Genomic DNA, 23,911 nt, shown 5'->3' with positions numbered 1-23,911 from the left:
AGCTTGGGCCTTCTAGAGGCCCACTAACATAATTAAACCTATGACAACATTCACAGGATTCTCGAAAATTGGGGCGTTACAGAAGGACTAATATGTCGTCTATCAAATCCAATTAAGGAAATGTTTTGTTTTGGGCATCAAAATGGATGACTTCTACAAGATAGAGACATAAATATGACTAACTAGATTGACAGTACATTAAACAGGATCCAAGATGAATGAATCCTGAATCTGTTTATGGATTTATTCACTTGTGATGTTTATAGTGTGTCATACTTAAATCCTAAGTGGATGACGGACTATGTATGTGTGACTCGTACACTTTGATGTAAGTAAAAGTCTGAATTCGAATAGATAAGGAACCGAAAGCTAGTGTGTTGGGTGTATGACTTCTATAGTATGTAGCATCATTCATAACAATGGAATTCATAGCTCGAGACATAGGTAAATGATATCCTCTCATTGGCATTACATGGTTAATAAAAAGTAAATGTGGTCACTAGTTATTCATCTTTGTGATGAATGACTTGATTACTATTTAATAGTAATTGAATTTTCATGAAGGAAGATGTAATGGTTATCATGAGATAAAATATGATCATATTGGGAGAGCGGATATTATCCCAAAAAGATTAGGTGTAACAGCCCGTTTTTAGTCAAATTGGAACAGTGGTTTCGGGACCACAAATATAAAGTCAAAATATTTATTTTATTATTATTTTAATGTGTAAATTATGATATTATGTTAGTGTGAAAATTTCGTTAAGAAATTTTATCATTTGATTGGTCAATTTGATAAAAAGGACTAAATCGCATAAAACATAAAACTTGAGTTCTAATAGCTAAAGGTGTCTAATAGCTATAGAACCTTAAATTTAAGGTCCTTATGTTGTAATTAGACCATTTAAATTGTGAGTGGACAAATATGGGCTTGCATTACATGATTTTAATGAATTATAGTTAAGGTTAAAATGGTAAATAATAATTAATAAGTAAAATTAAATAAAACAAATGAAATATTTCTTTCATTCATCTTCTTGGAACCAAAAACTAGGGCTAAGGGAAGCCATTTTTTGTGTTCAAGCATTCGCTCACTTCATTGCCTAATTGTAAGTCCGTTTTTGCTCGATTTTTAATGATTTCTATGTTTTTGTGATCGTTGCAACTAGTACTAGCTTGCCCAGGGACTATTTTGAAAATTTTTTAAAGATTTTGAATGATTCCATTGATGAATACATATTTATTTTGAATTTTATTGATAGATTATGAATGCTTGTTGATAGATATACAAGTTTTGTTAAGTGATTTTTAGTGAAAATGCAAAATAGGGATTAAATTAAGAAATATTGAAACTTTGCAGTTAAAATGTGAAAAAAATGAAAAATATGGGTTGCTAAGGGCATAATGGTAATTCAGCTAACCATGGATGTTTTGAAATTTGCATGAATTTGTGATTTTGTGCAATAAGGACTAAATTGTAAAAATGTGAAGGTTTAGGGAAAAATGTGTAAAATAGCCCTAATGTATATTTTGGATTGAATTGAATAAATAGATGATTAAATAAGTTAATTTTGAATATATTTAGATCAAGAAAAGTGGAATTCGGATCTAGATCGGGAAAAACTAAAGTTATCGACTAATCGACTTATTTCGTTGTTTCCACATTTGAGGTAAGTTCGTATGTGATAAATTTCATTATAATTGTATTTTAAATGCTTTGATATACTATAAGTTGTGAATACAAGACTTTGGATAAGTTCGACATTTGACTCGATGATAATTCGACATTTGAAATCTCGGTTGAACCTTAAGAATAGTTTAGGATACTAGTGACATGTCATTAGGGGATACATTATGTTGGCTTCGGGCCATGATATTAGCACTTCGGGTGCAAGATATACCGATTTGTCTTCAAGTTATGAATATCAGCTGATTTGGCTTCGAGCCATGATATCAGTACTTCAGATATAAGTTACCTTGATTTGGCTTCGGGCCATGGTATAGGTACTTATCGTGTGAGACCCTTGAGTATCCGACTTCTATTCTGAATGGTTCAACGGATAAATGAAAGAGATGGATGAGTATGAGATTGATGTTAAATGATACAGGTATGTACATGAATTATATAAGTTTCAAATCGAAGAAACTTGTGAAGGTAGTGTATAAGCTCACAATTGAGTATTTGAAAGGTTTTGTTAGATAATGTAAGCTACATGTTGGTGTATTCAAATTATTGAATTATATTTATGTGATTGCATTAAGTTTATTTGATACGAGCTTACTAAGCTTTATATCTTACTTTTTTTTTATTTTTCCCGTGTTTTATAGTGTTATTAAAGCTAGCTCGAATACGGGGATCGTTAGAGATCGCTTCACACTATCCACCTATCTATCGGTACCTATGATCTTGGTATTTTAAGTATATGGCATAAATAGGGACTTTGATTTTTTTGGCTATGACTTGATAATGATTTTGGCCATATGAATTGGCATTGTAAATGTTTATGTTTTGGTATGTATATATATAGCCTTGAGTAATGGCTTATTTGGGGTTTAATTTGGTATGGTTGAATCATGAATTGATATATATGTTTATGCTTTGTGATATGTATTGTATGATGGTTAGGTGATGCTTGATGGTCATAGATATTATAAGTGTTTAATTGGTTGATTTGTGGACATTGGTATGCTTGTGAAATTAGGCCAAATAATGCATATCAAAATTTGGTCATCTTGATGTTTGAAGTAATTAGTATTTGGTAGGTTTTGAATGAGTAAAACATTAGTTTATAAGCTTGTTAGTTGTTAATATTGGAAGTGGTATGATTTAGCCTTGATTGTGGTTAAAATAGATGTTCTTTTATGCTATGAATGGATACCATCTGGGTTGTATAGGTACATACAAATTTGGGTAGCAAAATGGCTTGGTAAATAGCCTATTTTTGTCCACACGGGTAGAGACATGGGTGCGTGTCTCAGCCGTGTATGACACAGGCTCATGTTACACAGCCGTGCGTCCCCTGATGTGATTTTAAAAATCAAGTCAGTATGCCCCACACGGCCTCACACACGGGCGTCTGACCTAGTCGTGTAGCATAAGTCAGTAGACCCTACAGGTTTGGCATGGCCTAGCACACGGTTTGGTACACGGGCGTGTATGGCCATTTTTAGGGCACACGAACTAGCCACACGGGGTTGGCCGTGTGACCCAAGTCAGAGAGTTACATGAGGTAGGACACTGGCTGGGACAAGGCCATGTGCTCCCATTTTGAATGTTCACACGGCCTGTGACACGGACGTGTCTAGAAGCCGTGTGAGACATACGGGCGTGTATCCCCTGTTTTGAGAAAAATTCTATAGGTGATCCAAATGTTTCCAAAGTTATCGGTTTAGTCCCGAACCACTCCCAATGCATATTTAGGGCCTTGTAGGCTCGTATTAGGGACAAATTGATTGAGATTGAATGATGATTGTGTGAATTGGTTAAATGTATGATAAAAGTATGTATAAATGTGTTGTAAGTCTGGTAATGCTCCGTAACCCTATTTTGGCATTGAATACGGGTAAGGGGTGTTACATTAGGGATATTCTATGAGGGTAACACATTTATGACAAGGTTATTGGACGAGCACTAAGTAGATGCTTTTGTAATATATCGTTAGGTGATACTATAATGGAATGAATCCATGACTAAATAAGTTTATAATTAATAGGAGAAAAGGAAAAACTTAATTATAAATCATTTAAGCCCTAATCGCATATGTCCAATTGGTTCCTCCACTAGCTTATTAAAACCAGAAATGAATAGAAATAGAGAAATGGAAAACATTCAGAAATAATTATGGTTTTCTCTGAAATAAAGAAATGAAACCATTTGGAAATGAATATGGTTTTCTCAAAATGCAAATGGAAATGGAAATGAGAAATGATTCATTTGCAAATGTAGATAAATTACTTAAAAATTATAGGGAGAATTAGTTTATGTTTTTGAGCTATTTTAAAGCTCGAAAATGAAAATAAATCATTCGATCAGAGTAAACAAGTTGAATTGCGAAATATTAAATATATTTTTTCAGAAATTTTACTAGGGGTAAAATCATCATAATTTTATTGGAATAAAATTGGGATGAGAAAATTATTTAATATAAATATATTGAAATTTGTTTTGAGAAATAGAAAAACAGAATCAGGTTGGATCAGATTATAAAGTACTGGGTCGTAATTGGATCCGATGTGAGAGAGGTCCAAAAACCCCCCACGGAATATGAAAGGGGTGAAAACCCTAGTTGGAATACTAGGGAATGCTATCCACCCTACTCCTACTCTAAGTAAGAAGTTGTTTTCTAGTTGAAATAAACCTCTAAAATTCAACAGGGGTTCTACCTCCTCTTTCTATAAATATTTGGCACCAGTAGAGCTATTAACAAAACTTTGAGAGATTGATTCTCTTTCGAAAAATAAAGAGAATTTATTCTCTACTGTTAAATATATTTTTCCAGAATAACAATTAAAGAAGAGAGAATTTTTTTTTCACCCTAAAAGGAAAGAAAATATTTTCTAGTTTTATATTTCGATTTAATTGGTTTGAGCACACACTAGATGTAGTTCGTAGTACGAGAATAACGGAGAGGATCGTTTGGTCGAAATTTAGGAAACATAAAGGATCCGCTTATCTGAAAACATAGGTACGATTTTGGTCTAAGGTTTATTGCTATAAATATCACAAATCGGATCAGTTTTTAAAATTTTAATTTTTCGTTGTGCATGAAAATCTTTTTCAAATCGAATCTATTTCCAACATAAATAACATTCCCAACTAGAGTCTAATTCAATAACACAGGCTCACAACATATCTTGCAGCACTTGAAAAACTTACTCTAACTAGCTATTAGACTGAGAATGGAAAGTTGTGTTGAAATTCAATCTTGTACCCAATGATTCTTGCAACTACTTCCAGAATCAATAAGTAAAACGAGGGTCTTAGTTGGAGATAATAGAAGCAGATACACCGTGAAGTCTAACCATATCTCGAAATTACACTTCAGCCAGCTTCGAGGGTGACCAATCAGTTCTCATTGCCAGAAATTGAGTGGACTTCGTCAATTGATCCACTATCACCCAAATAGCATTTTTTCTTCTTTTTTTTTTTTCTGTGATGTCGGTAGAACAACTACAAAATCTATTTCAATTCATTCCCATTTCCATTCTAGAATTGAGATGGGTTGAAGTAACCTAATGGGAACTTGGTGCTTGACTTTTACCCGCTGACAGGTCAAACACTTAATGACATATTCAACAATATCTCTTTTTATTCTAGGCCACCAATATGATTCTCGCAGGTCACAGTATATTTTCGCACCACCAAGGTGCATAAAAAAGGACCATCTTGAGCCTCACACAGAATAAAATTCTTTAATTTAGCATTATCAGGGACACGAATTCGATTATGAAACTGAAGAGAATCATTCACATCTATGCTGAAATTTTCAGCAATGCCTTGCTGAGCAAGCTTCATTTTCTTCACTAACTTAACATCGGCAGGCTGCGCCTCATTTATCTACTCAAACAACATGGGTTTAATTTTCAACTCAGCTATCAAGCTGCCATCTTCGCAATTACTGAGCTAAGCAAACATTGTTCTCAATTTGAATATTTCCTTTCTACTTAGAGCATAAACCACAACATTTGCTTTTCGTAGATCCAATCAACACATTCCACAAATTAGAAATCTAGAAGGGAAAATAATAGGGTAAGCATAACGAATGCTTAGTAAGTTCACAGGTGTTTAAACGAGAAACTTCCCTCAATTTACCATTAATCATATTAAACAATTTAACTTAACAAAGTTTGTCAAACATATCAAATCACAACTACAAGGTAAACTTTAGTATATAATCAATCATGTAATGTACTAAAATTATAACATACCAATTCATATCATATAAGTAATATTACATGTATACCAAAACTTTATATTCAAATCATTCACTAATACCATATTTGAACATCAAATACATTTTGTGTCATCTCATTTTCTCATTCCATATTATTAGTAGTACCTGATGAAACTCAGTAAATGAACTCAAATACATTGTTACTAACCACATATGTTTCTCATCCGAGCTGAACATATATTCGTGTTAGGTTACCCATCCGAGCTAAACCTTTATATTGACACTGTATGAACCATATTTTGCCCGGGCCGTATTTTAAAATAATTGAATAAACCAAATTAAAATAAAAGTCCTTTTTTTAAACAATCCATTTACAGTTACAAGGCCAAATACACGGACCCCAAATCAGAAGCTAGGGTCTCCAGCAAACCCTAGCGCCGCAAGCACCCATTGTCAAGCCCTTGCGCCGCAACCCAATGCCCAGTCAATGCCCGATTGGTGCCGTAATCCTCGGGAGTACCTGTAAAAAGGGAAAGAAGAACGACAGAGCACGGCAGAAATAGTAAGAAATTGAAAGAAAATACTTACCTAATTTGTAACTCTAAAAACAGTGGCTATAAAAAGCCCCTTTGTAACCTATAAAAGATATGGATACAAAGTCAGAAATAAAGAGCAAATACAAACAGTTTTTTTCAAAGAGGTGAATCTTCTATTTTATTTTTTTATTCAAAGCATATATACATACACAAACAGTTTGATAAATAGCTTTAAAACGCGAAAAAGGGTTTTACCTTTCGTTTTTGAGTCAAAATTCGAGGTTTCTAACCTCCGAGGCTTGCGTACGACGGCGTAAAGGATGACGCGGGGGCGCATAAGGCGCGTGAACCACCTGATGACGGAGGCTTGGCCAGAGCTCCGAGGGCCCCCTTTTCCTTCCTCTTTTAGAGGATTTTTAAATTTTTTTTAAAAAAAACACGAATAGAAATGAAATTTTAAAGTTTTTTTTGTATTTATAAGCTTCCCAAACGACGTTGTTTTAAGGCCTCAAGATTCGCATTTTGACCCGTAACCCGAGGACGATTCACGTGTTTTAGATATTTAGGGAAATGTCCCAATTGGTCCTTCCGTTTTTTTCATTTTTTTGATTAAATCCAATTTATTTTTAATTCGGCCCAGAACTTTGTCTTTCAATTCAATTTAATCTTTAGGGCCATTTTGGGGTAGATACAAAACGACGTCGTTCCTTGGGAATAGGGTATTTTTTCTGATGAGTCCCTCACCTTTTGTGCGCGTTTCATTTAAATCCCAGATTCAGTTTTATTTTTCTAATTTTGCCTGTAATTTTATAAAATTTTAAATTTAATCCTATGTTTTTTATTAATTTTATATTATATATTATTTGTTTTATTCTAAACCTATATATTTTATTATATAATTATACAATTATTTTCACCTGTTATTTATTTTTAATCCTTATATATATATTAATTTTATTATTATATTATTTAATAATGCTATTTTGAAATTATTATTAAGTATTATATTTTTAAATTTGTATTATTTATTATATTATTATTATATTGTGTATATATTTCATCTTCTATTTTTTACATATTTTATATATTTTGTATCTATTATAAAATGTTTTAAAATTATGTATATTATATCATATGTTAAATGGATTTAAAGATTTTATATATATATTTTGTGCATATAATCCTTTTTTAAAAAATATTATCTATTATATATTTTATTCTCTTAAAAAATCTTAATGCTTTATATTATTATTTAAAATATTTAACATGTATAATATTTTAATTGTTTTAATAATAAAAGTTTTTTATATATTTTTAAAAAATATTTTCCTATGTATATTAAATTGTTATATATTATTATATTCTTTTCTTTTAAATTTTTTTCTTACATATATTACTCATTTAAATATGTTAATCATTATATACATATATGTTTTTAAATATTATTACTATTTTTTTACCTTTTATCAATATTGATTTGGTGTTTTAATTATTCGTTTTTGTTTTTTAAGTGTTATTTTGTCACTTTTTATTATTATAAATTTTGATTTCCACTTATATTTTTATATTCTTTAATTTATTATGAATTGTTTTGTATTTCTATTTACTAACATTGTATATAGGTTTACCTTTTAGCATAATCATTTTATGATTTGTATATTTCATTATTTTAGGTTATTTCTTATTTGCCTATATTATTATGAATTGTAATATGTTGTAATTTATTACCTTTGGTATATTTGTCTGGTGATATGTATTAACGCCATTCTTCTGCATGAGCAACGTTTTAAATACAGAAATTCATTTTTACCAAATTACTCAAAAGTTTTCCAAAATATAAAGGCAATACTTAAGGTTTGGAAGCTTCGGGAAAAATAGTGCCCTAACTTACTGGGTTGCGATTTTTCTCATCGAATTCGAACATTCAAGCACCCTTCTAAACGTTTTGAGTTTTTAAAATATAAACAACTATTTTCGAGATTTCAAAGCGTTGTGTCCTAACTCACTGGATATGGCGTTTTGTTGTTTCGAAATAGAAATTTCTAAAAGACAAGCTTAGCTTCAAAAGTCTTAAAATATTGCTTCTTAACTTACTGGATGTGATATTTTGACTCGTTTGAAATAAGCGAGCCTAAATTTTTCAATCAAAACATTCTAAATAAAAGAGGATTGTCGAAACCATTTTTTTGGAAACGGGAATCGACTTTGGTTTTGAAAGTGGAAATTAAAACGGGAGTCGCCACCGATCTTTATTGGGTGTGATCGGATCACCCTTGTTTTAATAAAACATTCTAGTTTACTAAAACGACATTTTGGTCAACGAAATTTGAGAAAACGGGTTCGGGAGTCGGTTACGTACGAGGAAGGATTAGCACCCTCGTAACGCCCAAAATTGGTACCTAATTGATTAATTAGTGTCTCAAAGTCGAAAATTGAAAATCGGGAATGGATTTGAAATTCGATCCTTTTTATTAACATTAATTTAAAAAGTTCGAATTAAATCAAAGTGATTACTAAAGATTTCCTCGTCTCGAGATATCGAAATATCACATCCCGTAAGTTAGGACACGATACCATGAACTCCTGAGCGCAAGTTGTCTTTAGCTTTAATTGGAAATCCATGTGTTTTAAAACTCGAAAAGGATATTTGCTATTTAGAAACAATGAGGAAATCGAAACCCCGTAAGTTAGGGCACAATTCCTCGATGTTCCAAAATGCAAAACATTGCCTTTATTTGGGAAATTTCATTTTTGAATAGTAACGAGTACGATCTTTAAACGACGTGTATTTGTTAGATTAAAATAAAATGACTTATTGGATAAATGTATTGGGCTTAATGTATGATACGACTTAGGCTAGATAAAACAAAGATATATCGTAAAGCACAGGATAATACAACATGAAATACAATGTTTATACAAGCAAATGACAATAATGAAAATACTGAATAAACTAAATATAATACATACAATGGTAACATTCACATAACATATATCACTTAGGCATTAATCACTAGTAATCAAATACAAATGAATTAAATAAAATATAGCCATTTTAAAAATAATAATAATAATAAAATAAAGCAAATTAAAATGAATAAAGTATAAAACAAATTTTATGATGATAAGAAATGAATTTAAAATAAATAATGTGAAAAGAAAGAAAAAAATAATATCAATAATGTACAAAAATAGAATATATGTAAAAGAAAATTTAAAATAGGTAAGATACAATACGTCAAAGAAATAATTAGTATATATATAAAATAGATATAACGATTTGAAATTGATAACATATATAAAATTTTACAATAAATAATAAAACAATTTAAAATGAATGACACATGATGCAGGTTTATAGAATGAATGATGTAAGAGAATTTTAAAACCTATATTATATAAAGCAAGTTACAAAAGATTCATATGAATAATTTTAAAATGGGTGATATATAATTAAAAGTGTAAAATAGATGACATGGAATAAGTAGAATGGGTTTGAAATAAGGTATAAAATAACTTTGAACTAAATAATATATAAGTTAATTTAAAATTATAAATATGAAGTTTAAAATATATAATGCGTAAAAGGATTAAAATAGACAATATCAATATACTTCATAATAACGATTTAGATATGATAAAAATTTATTAGAAATACATAATACATAATAACTAAAGAATAAACAACGTAATATAATTTGAAATAAATATATGGCGAAAAAAGTTTTGAAATAATAGCAAACATATAGAAACTTAAAATAAATAGTATATATATACAAATATAATAAGTAAGGATTATAAATAAATAATACATACATAAAGTAAGTTGAGATAAATAGTAATAATTAGAATAAACAACATATTAAAACGAGTTACAATAAATAATAATGGTATGAACAAACTGTGTATTAAAACAAATTAAGATAGATATAGGATGAATTGAACGAATTTAGGATATAGATGAAAATGAATCAGAATTTCAAGGTATAAATTTGAAATAATAAAAAAGGCCCACCAAGTACTAAATTGAAACGCGCTGAGACTTGCGAAGACCAACTGGAGTAATATTCCAAGTCTAATACGCTGCATTTCGTATGTTTAGTCCAAGGATAAAATCAGAGAGGGAATAAAATAATCGGGCTAGATTTAAAAGAAAAAACAAAAAAAAGCAAATCAGGACTAAAACAAATATCAAGGAAAGGGGAAGGGACCAAAGTGGGTAATTTCCATTTAAGGGAAACACGCGGGCCCCCCCTTTAATGGTGCCGTTTCATAATTAAATAAAAGCTTAATTTTTGTTTATTCCATTTTTTACCCTGGTGCTTTTAAAGAAAACAAAACAGATAGCATTCCTTCTCTCTCTCTCCCTCTTTCTTCTCCTCTTAGCCTCCCCCATGGCCGGTCATGCGACCACCGCACCACCACCGTGTTTGGTGGCCTGTAATACACCAAAATGAGTCGCTCGGCCTTGTTCCAAGAGGAGTTCGAAGGCCTGGCCTTCTTTGAGTCAGAAGGAAACGAGGAAAATGGATCCCCACCCCTTTTTAGTCCCGACGATAGAGGGGTGACCTCCGGCAACACAACAGCGAACGATTCAGGTGAGGTTCCTCTCTCCTTTTCTTTTCTTATTTTATATCTACTCTTACTTAATAGATTTGTGTTAAAATCAAAATGAAATATTAAAGAAATAAAAAAAATGAAGATAAAGAAAAGTAAAGCCAGACATCAACCTTTTTTTTGCTGGTATATTGCTTTTTTGATTGCCTAATATGCGTAAAAAACAAAGAAGTCGAATGTGGCCTTTTATAGCCGAAGATCGACTCATTCTACTTCTATTATCTATTTTTTCTTTCTTTTTTTGCTCTTTGTTTTCTGCTTCTTTTTTGTTTTTTTGCTTATTGTTTGTTTGTCTGTTGCTTGCGTGCTTGCAGGTGGTGTCAGATGCGCGTGAGGCCTGCGATTGGTGGTGTACGCGGTGGCCATTTGGTGAAGAGTGGTGGCAGACAAGGTAGGGGTTAGGGTTTGTTTAATAATTGGGTCATTTGTAAATAGACTGTTTATATTTTGAACTCTTTTTGTTATTTTGGGTCTATTGACTTGGGCCAAAAATTGGCCATTACAGCTGCCCCTCTTTGCTCATTGTCGTGTAGCGAGAATGGAGCAAAGACCTTAAAATGGCCAATTTTGCCTAGTCTCATCGAATCTTGACTTCTTTTATTCTTCGAATAGCCTCATTCCAATCCTCTGTATCTTCAGAGGTATAGGAGTTGTTGCTACGACTTGTTTCAATGCGATCTCGGGGAAAAGAGATTAGTAGCTTCGGTCTACCCCGCTAGAACTTCAAAGAGATAAGACTTGGTATTTTCAACCTGCTCCACTGCATCTTCAGGGAGATAAGGCTAATGGCTTTAATCCGTACTACCGCAAGTTCCGAGAGGTAAGATTTGTCATGGTAGATTTGATCCAGCCTACTGCAACTTCAGAGGTATATGATTTATAGCTTTAATCTGCTCTACTGCAACTTCAGAGAGATAAGATTCGCTGTCATGAGTCTACTCCACTGCAACTTCAGAGAGATAAGACTTGTGACTTCAATCAACTCCACTGAAACTTCAAGGAGGTCTATTGTGGCTTTTAGCCGCTCCAAGGCCATTTCAGGAAGAAGATACTTGATTTCAATCCTGTTAGCCTACTGCTTAGGGGGTTAAGGCCCATCATCTTCGATCTGTTTCCCTACTACTTAGGGGGTTAGGATCTATAAATGCGGCTTGTTACCCTACTGCTTAGGGGGTTAAAGCCCATCATCTTTGATTTGTTCCACTACTGCTTAGGGAGACAAAATCACTGTCCTCGATCTGTCCCACTGCAACTTCAGGGAGATAAGATTTGCAATCTCCAGCCTACTCCACTACTGCTTAGGGAGATAGGATGGTGGCTTAGATCTGTTCCACTACTGGTTAGGGAGATGAGATTTACCGTCTTCGATCTGTTCCACTGTAACTTCAGGGAGACAAGATCTGCGATCTTCAGCTTGTTACCCTACTGCTTAGAGGGTTAAAGCTCGTGAACTTACTAATTTTAGGGATATGACCTGTAGAATCAGTTTCATGTATCTAGGCTTATGTCAAATGATTAGGATGCTATGGTCGAATCAAATGCTCCTAACTAGATGTGATGAATGTGTCAAATAATTAGGATGGTATGATCGAAATGAATCAAATGCTCTTAATTAAACGTGTTATGAATGAATCAAATAACTAGGATGCTATGATTGAAATGAATCAAATGCTCCTAATTAGATGTGTTATGAATGATGTATGAATGAAAATGTCTTTTTTGTTTTTGCCTAATTTGGTATTACTCGTTGTCCATCAACGTATTATTCTGCCTTTCCTTCGACTGGTACCTCTGGCAGAAAACCCCAAGAATAATCACAATCTGGGCTATTCTTCCTCTAACGTTTCTAACCCTTAAATTTGGGTAATGCAAACCAATTAGTCCCGTTTCAGGTCCTTGTATCATTTAGAAGCTTTTTAGAGTAATATGCAAAACTCTTTTGTGAATATTATTAGTCCATTAATCATCATTTCAATGAAAAACACTCGACAAAGGTTGTCGTATTAGACAAAATGGAATTTTATTTGAGAACAAAACTCAAAATGAATAGGGTAATCAAGATAGTAAATTTGCTAAGATACAAAATGAGAGCTAACGAATTAATCGAGATAGCACATTCTGCCAAAAAAAGAATGTAAAGTGAATGAGATAAGAATAAGTGTCCCAGATATCGTAGTATGAACTTCTCTGCACAAATTTCTCAAGGACCCTTTGAACTCGGTATGCGTTGGAAGATCAAGAGTATTTTGTCGATGCCCCAAGATGTAGCATCCCTCCTTCTTGTCAATTCAGAGGAAACAGGACCACTGCATGCCCCCAACTTCGATCAAAATTTGAATCGCCCATTCCTGGGTTTTCAACTCAAAACCCCTTTGGTCTCAAAGCGCCCTTTTACGGGTTTTCGCCTTGGCCTCTCCGTTTTTTTTTTTTTTTAGGTAAAATACCTCTTGACCGAATCTGAATTCACGGGATTAGGCAAGCTTTTACCATCCATCTCGGTCAAAATCAGAGCCCCTCCAGAGAAAGCCTTCTTTACCACATAAGGTCCCTCCCAATTCGGCATCCATTTTCCTCTGAAGTCCTTTTGTATGGGAAGGATCTTTTTCAATACGAGGTCTCCTTCATGGAATTCTCTAGGGCGAACCTTCTTAGTGTAAGCCCGCATCATTCTCTTTTGATACATTTGACCATGACGGATAGCTTTTAGCCTCTTTTCCTCAATCAAGTTCAACTGGTCGTATCGAGACTGGATCCATTCTGCTTCATCTAATTTTAGTTCTGAAAGCACACGTAAAGAGGGAATCTCGACCTCAATAGGTAGAACCGCCTCTATTCCATAAACTAAAGAGAATGGTGTTGCCCCGGTAGATGTTCTGACTGACGTCCGGTAGGCATACAGGGCAAATGGTAATTTCTCATGCCAATCTTTATAGGTCTCAATCATTTTTCCTATGATTTTCTTTATATTTTTATTGGCCGCTTCTACTGCACCATTCATCTTTGGGCGATACGCTGACAAGTTATGATGTTTAATCTTGAACTGGCTACAGACCTCTGCTATCGTGCTATTATTCAAGCTCAGTGCATTGTCCGATATGATTCGCTCAGGCATCCCATATCGACATATGATTTCTTTCTTCAAGAACTTACTGACTGCCGACTTTGTGACGTTGGCGTAAGAAGTGGCCTCCACCCATTTGGTGAAGTAATCTATAACCATAAAGATGAAACGATGTCCATTAGATGCCTTTGGTGAGATTGGCCCAATGACATCCATGCCCCACATGGAGAAAGGCCATGGAGAAGTCATGACGTGAAGGGGTGAAGGAGGTACATGAATTTTTCTCCATAGATTTGGCATTTATGGCACTTCTTGGCATAGTTGATGCAATCTCCTTCCATAGTAAACCAATAATATCCGAATCTCATGATCTGTCTGGCCATGGTGAAACCATTAGCATGCGTCCCACAGACACCCTCATGAACCTCTTCTAGGATTTGCTTAGCCTCGATAGCGTCCACACATCTTAGGAGCACTTGGTCTTTTCTTCTTTTATACAGGATTTCTCCATCCAAGACATAGTCACTGGCCAACCTTCTTAATGTCCTCTTGTCATTCTCAGTCGCTTGGTCTGGGTATTCACGACTCTTCATATATCGTAAAATATCCTGATACCAAGGATGGTCATATTTCTCTTCTTCTTCTTCGATGTTGCAGCAATGAGCTGGAGCCTCGTAAATGCTCATTTGGATAGGCTTTATATCCTCTTGCTTGTTCACTTTGATCATAGAAGCTAAAGTTGCCAAGGCATCAGCCATCTGGTTTTCATCTCGTGAGAGATAGCAGAAAGTGATATCGTCAAACTCCTCGATTAACTCAAGAACCAGTCTTCGATAACTGATCAGCTTGGGATCTCTTGTCTCCCATTCACCTTTAAGCTGATAGATCACTAGCGCAGAATCTCCGTATACCTCTAATACTTTTATTTTGCGTTCTATGGCTGCACGGATGCCCATGATGCATGCCTCGTATTCCGCCATGTTGTTTGTGCAGTCAAAATCTAATTTACTGGTGAAAGGATAATGATCTCCGTTTGGGGATACCAAGACTGCCCCGATTCCATTACCTACAGCATTTGAAGCTCCATCAAAATTCAGCTTCCAAAGGTGGCCTTCTTGAGAGTCTTCTTCTGTGGTTGCAACATACATTAGATCTTCATTCGGGAAATCAAAGCTCAATGGCTCATAATCTTCTAGAGCTCTACTGGCCAGAAAGTCCGCTATTGCACTCCCCTTTACAGCCTTTTGATTCACGTAGACTATGTCAAACTCAGAAAGTAGAATTTGCCAATGAGCCATTCTTCCGTTCAAAGCGTTTGATTCCATCATGTATTTCAAAGGGTCCAGTTTTGAGATGAGCCAAGTTGTGTGGTACAACATGTATTGCCTCAGTCTTCGGGTTGTCCAAATCAAAGCACAACACAACTTCTCAATCGACGAATATCTCGTTTCGCATTCAGTGAATTTCTTGCTGAGATAGTATATTGCTCTTTCTTTTCTTCCAGACTCGTCATGTTGGCCTAGCACGCATCCCATGGAATTCTCGAACACCGTCAAGTACAATATCAGTGGTTTATCCGGACAAGGTGGCATCAGTACTGGGGCATTGGATAGGTAATGCTTGACATTGTCAAAAGTTCTCTGGCACTCCTCATCCCAAACACCTGGATTATGCTTCCTAAGGAGATGAAATATCGGATCACATTTTTCTGTCAGTTGTGAGATGAACCGAGCGATGTAATTCAGCCTTCCTAGGAAACCTCGAACTTCTTTTTGAGTACATGGTAGAGGTAATTCTTGTATAGCCCTGACTTTATCTGGGTCGATCTCAATTCCTTTTTCACTGACCACAAATCCCAACAGTTTTCCTGACTAGGCTCCGAAGGTACACTTTGCGGGGTTGAGTTTTAGTTGGAACTTCCTTAACCTTAAGAATAGTTTCCTCAGAACCTGCACATGCTCATTTTCTGTTCTGGATTTTGCAATCATGTCATCGATGTAAACTTCGATCTCCTTGTGCATCATATCATGGAATAAAGTTACCATGGCTCTCTGATATGTTGCTCCCGCGTTTTTTAGCCCAAATGGCATAACTTTATAACAAAATGTTCCCCACATGGTTACGAATGTGGTCTTTTCCATGTCTTTCAGATGCATCTTTATCTGGTTGTATCCCAAGAAGCCGTCTATGAACGAGAAAAGTGAGTAACCCGCCGTGTTATCCACTAATGTATCAATGTGAGGCAACGGAAAGTTATCTTTTGGGCTGGCTTTGTTTAGATCCCGATAATCTACGCACATCCGTACCTTCCCATCTTTCTTAGGAGCTGGGACTATATTGGCCACCCATTCTGAGTACTTGACCACTTGTAAGAAACCGGCGTCGAACTGCTTCTTGACCTCTTCTTTTATTTTCAACAAAACATCGGGTCTCATCCTTCGGAGTTTCTGTTGAACTGGCTTACATTCTTCCTTTATAGGGAGTCGGTGCACCACGATATCGGTATTCAATCCGGGCATGTCTTTATATGACCAGGCAAAGACATCCTTGAATTCTCGGAGTAACTCGATGAGGCCTCGCTTTGTTTCTGTAGCGATACTAGCTCCAATTTTCACTTCTTTTCCTTCTCCTAAGCTCACAATTTCTACCGACTCTTTGTGAGGTAAGATTTGTTTCTCCTCTTGTTCTACCATTCTTAACAAATCAGGAGATAAGCCACAATTTTGGTCATCTTCAAAATCCTCCGTGTCCTCTATACACAAGTCTTGTTCGAAAGGAATCTCTGAGTCATTGGCAATATCGCTCATATCATTGATATCTGGGGACCTGTTATGGATGAAGAAAGAAATCCAAAGAACAATGAATCTAAGAATATTTTATTTGTATGGTATGACTATGAATGAATTGGAAAGAATAAAAGAATATTCACTCAAGATGATACGCAAAAATACATTTTTTATTGAAATAACGATATTTGGACATATGCCTATTTCATAAAAGGATTCTTATTGCCCCTAGGCTTAGAGCAATAAGCTTGTTTTGAACATTACTCTGAGTTAACCCTAAAAGTTACAGGGATCTCCTCCACGGTCCAATTGTTCAAAACGCTTCCAGGGATGTAAGGGCGAATTCCAGCTAAATTTTCTTCAGTTTTCCCCTCGGATATGGCGTTAATGCTCAAACTGTTCAATATTTCTTCGGCGGGCTCTTTTTTTGTCAATCTTCCTTTAGAGTGAATAGTCTCTCCTGAGACGAATGTTTTGGATAAATGAGGGAAGGTCATCGGCTCCCACTTGACCTCCTCACCACACAAACGCGCTCTCCTCATCTCTTGCCTTTTCTCCAGTTCTTTCTTCTTTTGCTTCGCATCTGGCTTAAATCCTAAGCCAAAGCGGTCTCGTTTTTCCTTCAACACTGGTACCTCGATCCTTCCCTGGAGGCATCTTCCAAGTCCTTTCCCTGGCAAAGCTCCTTTGCCAACAGTTAATCGTAGGCCCATCCTTGTGGTTTTGGATATTCTAGGTGCTGGGATCTTGTTTCCTTCGACGATAAATGTAGTATTGACAAATTCTAGTGATCGAACAGAACATTCTATCGCCTCAACGTCTGTACCCACGTACGGTGCGTCACTGGTGACAGATGCAATGATGTCTTCCTCCGCGTTTATCGTTATCAACCTCCCTCAGTTACCAACTTCAACTTTTGGTGTAGGGACGACGGTACTGCCCCTGCCGAGTGAATCCACGGTCTCCCTAACAGGCAATTGTATGAGGGCTTGATGTCCATTACTAAGAAGTCCACCTCGTATGTATTTGGTCCAATCAAGAGAGGTATCTCGATTCTTCCCATCACTCTCCTTTCCGTACCATCGAATGCTCTCACGACGTTTTGACATGTCTTCATGTGAGAGCTATCAACTGGCAGCCTATTTAGCGTGGACAAGGGCATGACATTCAATGCCGATCCATTATCAATCAATACCCCCGGCAATGTGTATCCTTTGCAGCGAGTGGTAATGTGTAGGGCCTTTGTAGATCCCATGCCTCCCGGTGGTATTTCATCATCATTAAAGAAAATAAAATTATCCGCGCTGATGTTATTGACCAGACGATCGAGTTTGTTGACAGAGATGTCATCCGCAACATATGTTTCATTTAAAACCTTCATCAATGCACTTCGGTGAGTATCTGAACTCAAGAGCAAGGCTAGTACAGATATACGAGCTCGCTGTTTGTGCAATTGCTCCACAATGCTGTACTCGCTGTGTTTTAAGAATTTTAAGAATTCTTTAGCCTCTTTTTCAGTTACAGGCTCATTGACGGGTGATTCAGGTCTGGTCGTCTTTTCCTTTTCTTGTTCAATGACCACGGATTTTCCTTTAACTGATTCTGCCTTTGTGTTCGGAGTATAACACCTTCTGCTGCGTGTATAGAAACCCTCGTCTTGACCTTTCTCCGAAGTGATAACTGGATTCTCCCCTCCCGGAATCGTTACATTGCAGTCGTAATTCCAAAGAACCCTTTTGCTATCCTTATAAGGGAAAGCAATGGGCTTTTGAATTATGACCTTTGGCGCAATTGGTACTCCGACTTCATTAACTCTTGGTCGGGATATAATTACGATCGGGTGATTGACCCCTCGGACATTGTTGGTTGGCCCTTGCTCTGACGTGCACACATCTTCTCCCTTCGGGCCCTCGGTGTACTCAAAGAATTCAATTTCTTTATTTTCTATCAATCCCTGTACCAGAGCCCTGAATTTATTGTACTTTTGGATCTCATGCCCTTCCTCGTCATGGAATTCACAATAGTATTTCCCTCCTTCAGGCTTCTCCTCTAAACCTTGTATAAGTAAACCTTCTTCCACCATTTTCTTCCAAACCCATCTCAACGGGGTCTTTACCTCCGATACGTCCATCTTAGTTCTCCTTCCTCTACTTTCGCTTATCACGTTTACCCTATTGTCTGAATGACTGGGTAACGGATTTCCCGCCACATTAGGTTTTGTGGGATCATCGAACTTCACAATGCCCATATTTATGAACCTTTCGACTAATTTTTTGAAGGCCGTGCAGTTCTCAATTGTGTGCCCTGCAATTCCTGCATGGTATTCGCATTGCGCGTTTTCATCATACCACTTTGGGAATGGAGGTTGCATAGGTTTTAGGTAAAAGGAAGACACTACATGCGCATCGAACAGATTCTGGTAAAGCTCCCTATACGTCATTGGGATTGGCGTGAACTGGACTCTTTCTGTGTTAGGCCTTGGATTGGAATCTTGACTTGCGGAGCCCTGATGGCTAGTAGTCACTGCCCTCAGCTGGTTTACTGTGACCGGTTTGGAATAACCCTTATAATATGCGCTCGTATTGTTCACCTCATTTTCTTTCCTTCTTAGAGCCGTTCTCTTGGCATTTTCCCCCGCTTCAATCTTCCCACATCTTACCGCATTTTCTATCATCTCCCCGGACATTACTATGTCCGAAAAGCTTTTAGTAGCACTTCCTAACATGTGGTTAATGAATAGGGCCTTTAGAGTATTAATAAATAGCATGGTCGTTTCCTTCTCCAAGAGGGGTGGCTGGACTTGCATCGCTATTTCCCTCCACCGTTGTGCATATTGTCTGAAGGTTTCACTCGGCTTCTTTTCCATGTTTTGTAGGGTGATTCTGTCAGGTGCTATGTCCGTCACGTGACCGTATTGTTTCATGAAAGCTTGAGCCAAGTCCTTCCATGAACCAATTTGGGCACGGCTGAGCTGGTTATACCACTTGGCCGCAGCTCCGATCAGACTGTCCTGGAAACAGTGGATCAACAGCTGATCATTGCTAACATACCCTGTCATCCTTCGACAGAACATCGTAATATGAGCTTCAGGGCAGCTCGTCCCGTTATACTTTTCGAACTCCAGGGTTTTAAATTTTGGTGGGAGCACCAGATCTGAGACCAAGCTTAAGTCCTTGGCATCGATCCCGCCACAGTAATCAGCAGCTTCCATTGCTTTGAATTTTTCCTCAAGCCATTTGCACCGACTATCGAGTTGTTTCGCCATATCTACTTTTCCTTTCTCCATTTCTGCCATGTCATCAAGGTCCGGGACAAATGGATTAGCTGGATTATCCCCGGGATTAGAGCCTGATCCTATAGGAATGTTTATTGGTGTCGAGGCATTGGCCTGGTATTGCTGGGGCTTAATAGTGACAGATACCGTTCGTGGATGCACCTCCGATTGTGGTTGAGTGTTTATCAGAGCAAAGCCTGGAGGATAGATAGGGTCTTCATTATCGTTCCCCATGGTGCTCTTCCCTTTCTCGCATTCTCTAGCCAGCAACTGCGCCAACTGGCCTATTAGATTATTTTGGGATTCTTCCATTTTTTCCTTCATATCTTGTTGTATCTTAGCCAGTTGCTCTTGCATCTGTGCTTGTAATTGCTCTTGCATTTCCCTTTGCATTTGTTCTATTCTCTCTAATCTCTGATCCATTGCTTTGGTTTTATGGCGGGTATAGTAGCTGTGTTTGGTTGGTTGATTCTCGTTGGTTTCCAGATTAACTGAAATAATTTTGTTTAATCAGGGTCTTTTCACGAAATTTAATGCACATGATGAAATGTAATGCAAATGAATGAATGCAAAACAAAAAGGCGTTGATTCTAATTCAATTTCATTAGAAGAATTTCACTAGAAGAAAAATTTCTTTATATAGAACGGATGATTACATATACGACTTTGCCCTAATGCCCAAAGCCTTAATTTTTCTAAGGAGCCAAGCTAGTTTTCGGCCTCGATCTGATTCTGACTCGTATTTTAAGCTTAATACATCAGCTTGGACTGCCAAGGTTTGCAAGTGATCGGCTACCTCTCGAACCTGAGCCACAGCTTCGCCCATGACATAATCTCTATCTCTAATCTAGTTCTGAGAGTGGTGAAGCTATTCCCTGCAATGGTCGTTGTTTGCCTCAAGCAGTTCCACTCGAATTTTACTATCTCGTAGTGCAGTCTCGAGTTCTTCTACTTTCCCTTTCAACTCTTTGATCCTGCCCAGACTAGCTTTCAGCTCAATTACCGAATTACAGCTACGATGTTGATGAAGTGATCTTTCCAATTCAACCACCCGGGCACGTAACTTCTCTTTTTTGTTTTGGCTTTCTAACAAACTCTTTTTCAGAGTGTCCTCTCGTATTTGGGCATCTTGAAACCTTTTCTCCCAATGGTCAGCTCTAGTCTTTTCCACTTTGATCTCTTGACGCCATTGCTCTAACGTTTTACCTAAACCGGCAGTTCTTATTGACATACGCAGCTTCTTGTAATCGGTTTTCAAACTATCCAAACCTTCCTCCGCCTTGTTCTTTCCTTTCCTTAACTTTTCAGCCTCTAGCTTGTGGATATCGACATCTAATCCCAATTTCATTTTCTCTTCTTCTAGTTGTTCTATCTTCTTCCCCAACTCTGAGTTCCTTTTCTCAAAGTCTTGTTTAATGATCTCTAACTCGGATGGGATAACCCATAAATGCTCCTCTATCGGTTGAGTGTTCCCTTGATTCGGCCTAGGGATGTTGTCGTTGACTCTCCTACCCCACCACCATTCATACCCGGGGGTGGTCATCGGGCCTGTGGTAAATCCTTTCATTCTTCGAGCTTGGTTCTATGCATCTGATATCTCGCGAACCCTCTTTTTATAATTATTGTCTTTATAGGAGAACTCACATTGTGCCAAACCCTGTGTCACCGATATAAATTGCCTTGATCGATATTGCCTTAACACCATCAGTGGAGCGTATCCAACGGCTCCCTATATTCCGACCAGAGGGACCCAGTCAAAATCGCCGCACCTATATAAGATCTCATCAGGAATCAACCACGGAGCTCTCCATTCAACGTCTTCGGCCCGCAAATTCTGGAGAATAGTTATCCATTTCTCTTCTGAGATGTCGTCTCGCCTCAGTGTGGCCACGAATTCCCTTAATGAGGAATAATCCTTAGAGAAGACCCGATAGGAGACCTTCTCCACCTTCCAGAAATGGCTGTGGAACCAAGCTAAAAGAAGCTGAGCACAACCAATAAATCTTCCCTCGCCCGCTCTCCGACATGCATTCAAGGATCTGAAAGTTTCTGCTAGTATTGCTGGGACAGGTGTAGTACCTTTATCAAGCCGGTCGAATAGATCTTAGACCGCTTCATCTATGTGTCCTAGCGCCTTGGGAAAGATGATCAAACCGTAGAGGCTTAAGGCAAAAACATCAACCCTTTTCTTCGAATCCGGGTGCGCAAGAATCAAGTCCCTCAAATTCCTCCAAGGAATACACTTACTATCCCCTTTTTGCTTGATGCGGGCTGCAACCCATTGCTCGCTCATCCCCGTTACATTCATCAACTTCTTCAAAAGGAGGGATGTTGACAGTCTTGAATAGGCCTGTCAGCCTGAATATTTGGGCAATTAAGTAACGCCATGTATTCCTCCACAGTAGGTACTAAATCAACTTCTCCGAAGGTGAAGCAACTGTAAGCAGAGTTCCAAAACTGCGCGAGAGCCCGGAACAAGTACTTATCCACCTTTACATCGAGCAAATAGGGTAAATCGCCGTAGTTACAGTAAAAGAGTTGCTTGACTTCGCCATTCCAACTATTTCATATATCCTTTAACTCTTGCAGGTTATTTTGAGTCACACTGATGCGAGTGAAATCCCACAACTCCGATTCATATCCCTCGGTCAAACTATCTCCTTTCTCTTGTTGCGTTCTCTCAGACCACACACGGACAGCCGCATTATCCTCCACTCTATCAAGAAATCCTTTTTCCATGCTAAACTCTTCTATTTAGTAATCGAACGTAAATCAACACCCTTTTATGATGAAATGCCATGCGAAAACAATCAAAACACAACAAGTTAGTATTATATACAAAGAATAGAATTCAAAACAAATAAGGAGTAAATAAACGCCTAATAAGGTAACCACTAGGGTTCGATGTGGTTCTACCTAGGGTAGGCTCCTAGGGCTCATTACATGTAGTTCGGTTCTAAGGTAAAGGTACCTGAACCAGCAGATTCCTCGACCCTCGCCCATTATAGGCTCATACGGACCGAGTTCGATTCAGGGGAATACATTTCCCTACGGCTATACGGAGATGAAAACCTCACGAAGACGCAGGTACGGATGTATCCCGAAAGCGATCCATTATCCTATACGGAGGTGAAGACCTCACGAAGGAGTAGTTTCTCACTTTCACTTAAGAGGGTGAAATTGACCAATAATGCGATGCAATATGCAAAGAAACATCATAGAACTAAACTACTTAAATCAAGCATATTATGAAGAAGGCCACGAAAATAACAAACAATATGCAATGCAGATAATTTAAAACCGATTTTCAATTTTCAAAAAAAAAAATTAACCAATTTAAGGCTTGACTCTCGAATTCCCCAGCGGAGTCGCCAAGTTGTCGAAACCATTTTTTTGGAAACGGGAATCGACTTTGGTTTTGAAAGTGGAAATTAAAATGGGAGTCGCCACCGATCTTTATTGGGTGTGATCAGATCACCCTTGCTTTAATAAAACATTCTAGTTTACTAAAACGACATTTTGGTCAACGAAATTTGAGAAAACGGGTTCGGGAGTCGGTTACGTACGAGGAAGGATTAGCACCCTCGTAACGCCCAAAATTGGTACCTAATTGATTAATTAGTGTCTCAAAGTCGAAAATTGAAAATCGGGAATGGATTTGAAATTCGATCCTTTTTATTAACATTAATTTAAAAAGTTCGAATTAAATCAAAGTGATTGCTAAAGATTTCCTCGTCTCGAGA

The 23,911-nt window shown here is 36.9% G+C and overlaps 1 protein-coding gene across 1 annotated transcript; it reads right to left on the bottom strand.

Moving 5' to 3' along the window:
* Window positions 1-13,478: 13,478 nt before the first annotated feature.
* Window positions 13,479-20,591, bottom strand: LOC108466154 (uncharacterized). Its single transcript, XM_017766511.2, is given in 4 exon segments — window positions 13,479-14,392; window positions 14,395-16,926; window positions 17,292-17,792; window positions 17,795-20,591. Coding segments are annotated over 4 exon segments (6,744 nt in total).
* Window positions 20,592-23,911: the final 3,320 nt, after the last annotated feature.

The sequence above is a fragment of the Gossypium arboreum genome, chromosome 2, assembly GCF_025698485.1.
Source record: "Gossypium arboreum isolate Shixiya-1 chromosome 2, ASM2569848v2, whole genome shotgun sequence".
NCBI lineage: Eukaryota > Viridiplantae > Streptophyta > Magnoliopsida > Malvales > Malvaceae > Gossypium > Gossypium arboreum.
The sequence above is the reverse complement of the archived record's forward strand: the minus strand, read 5'-3'. Positions and strand labels throughout refer to the sequence as shown.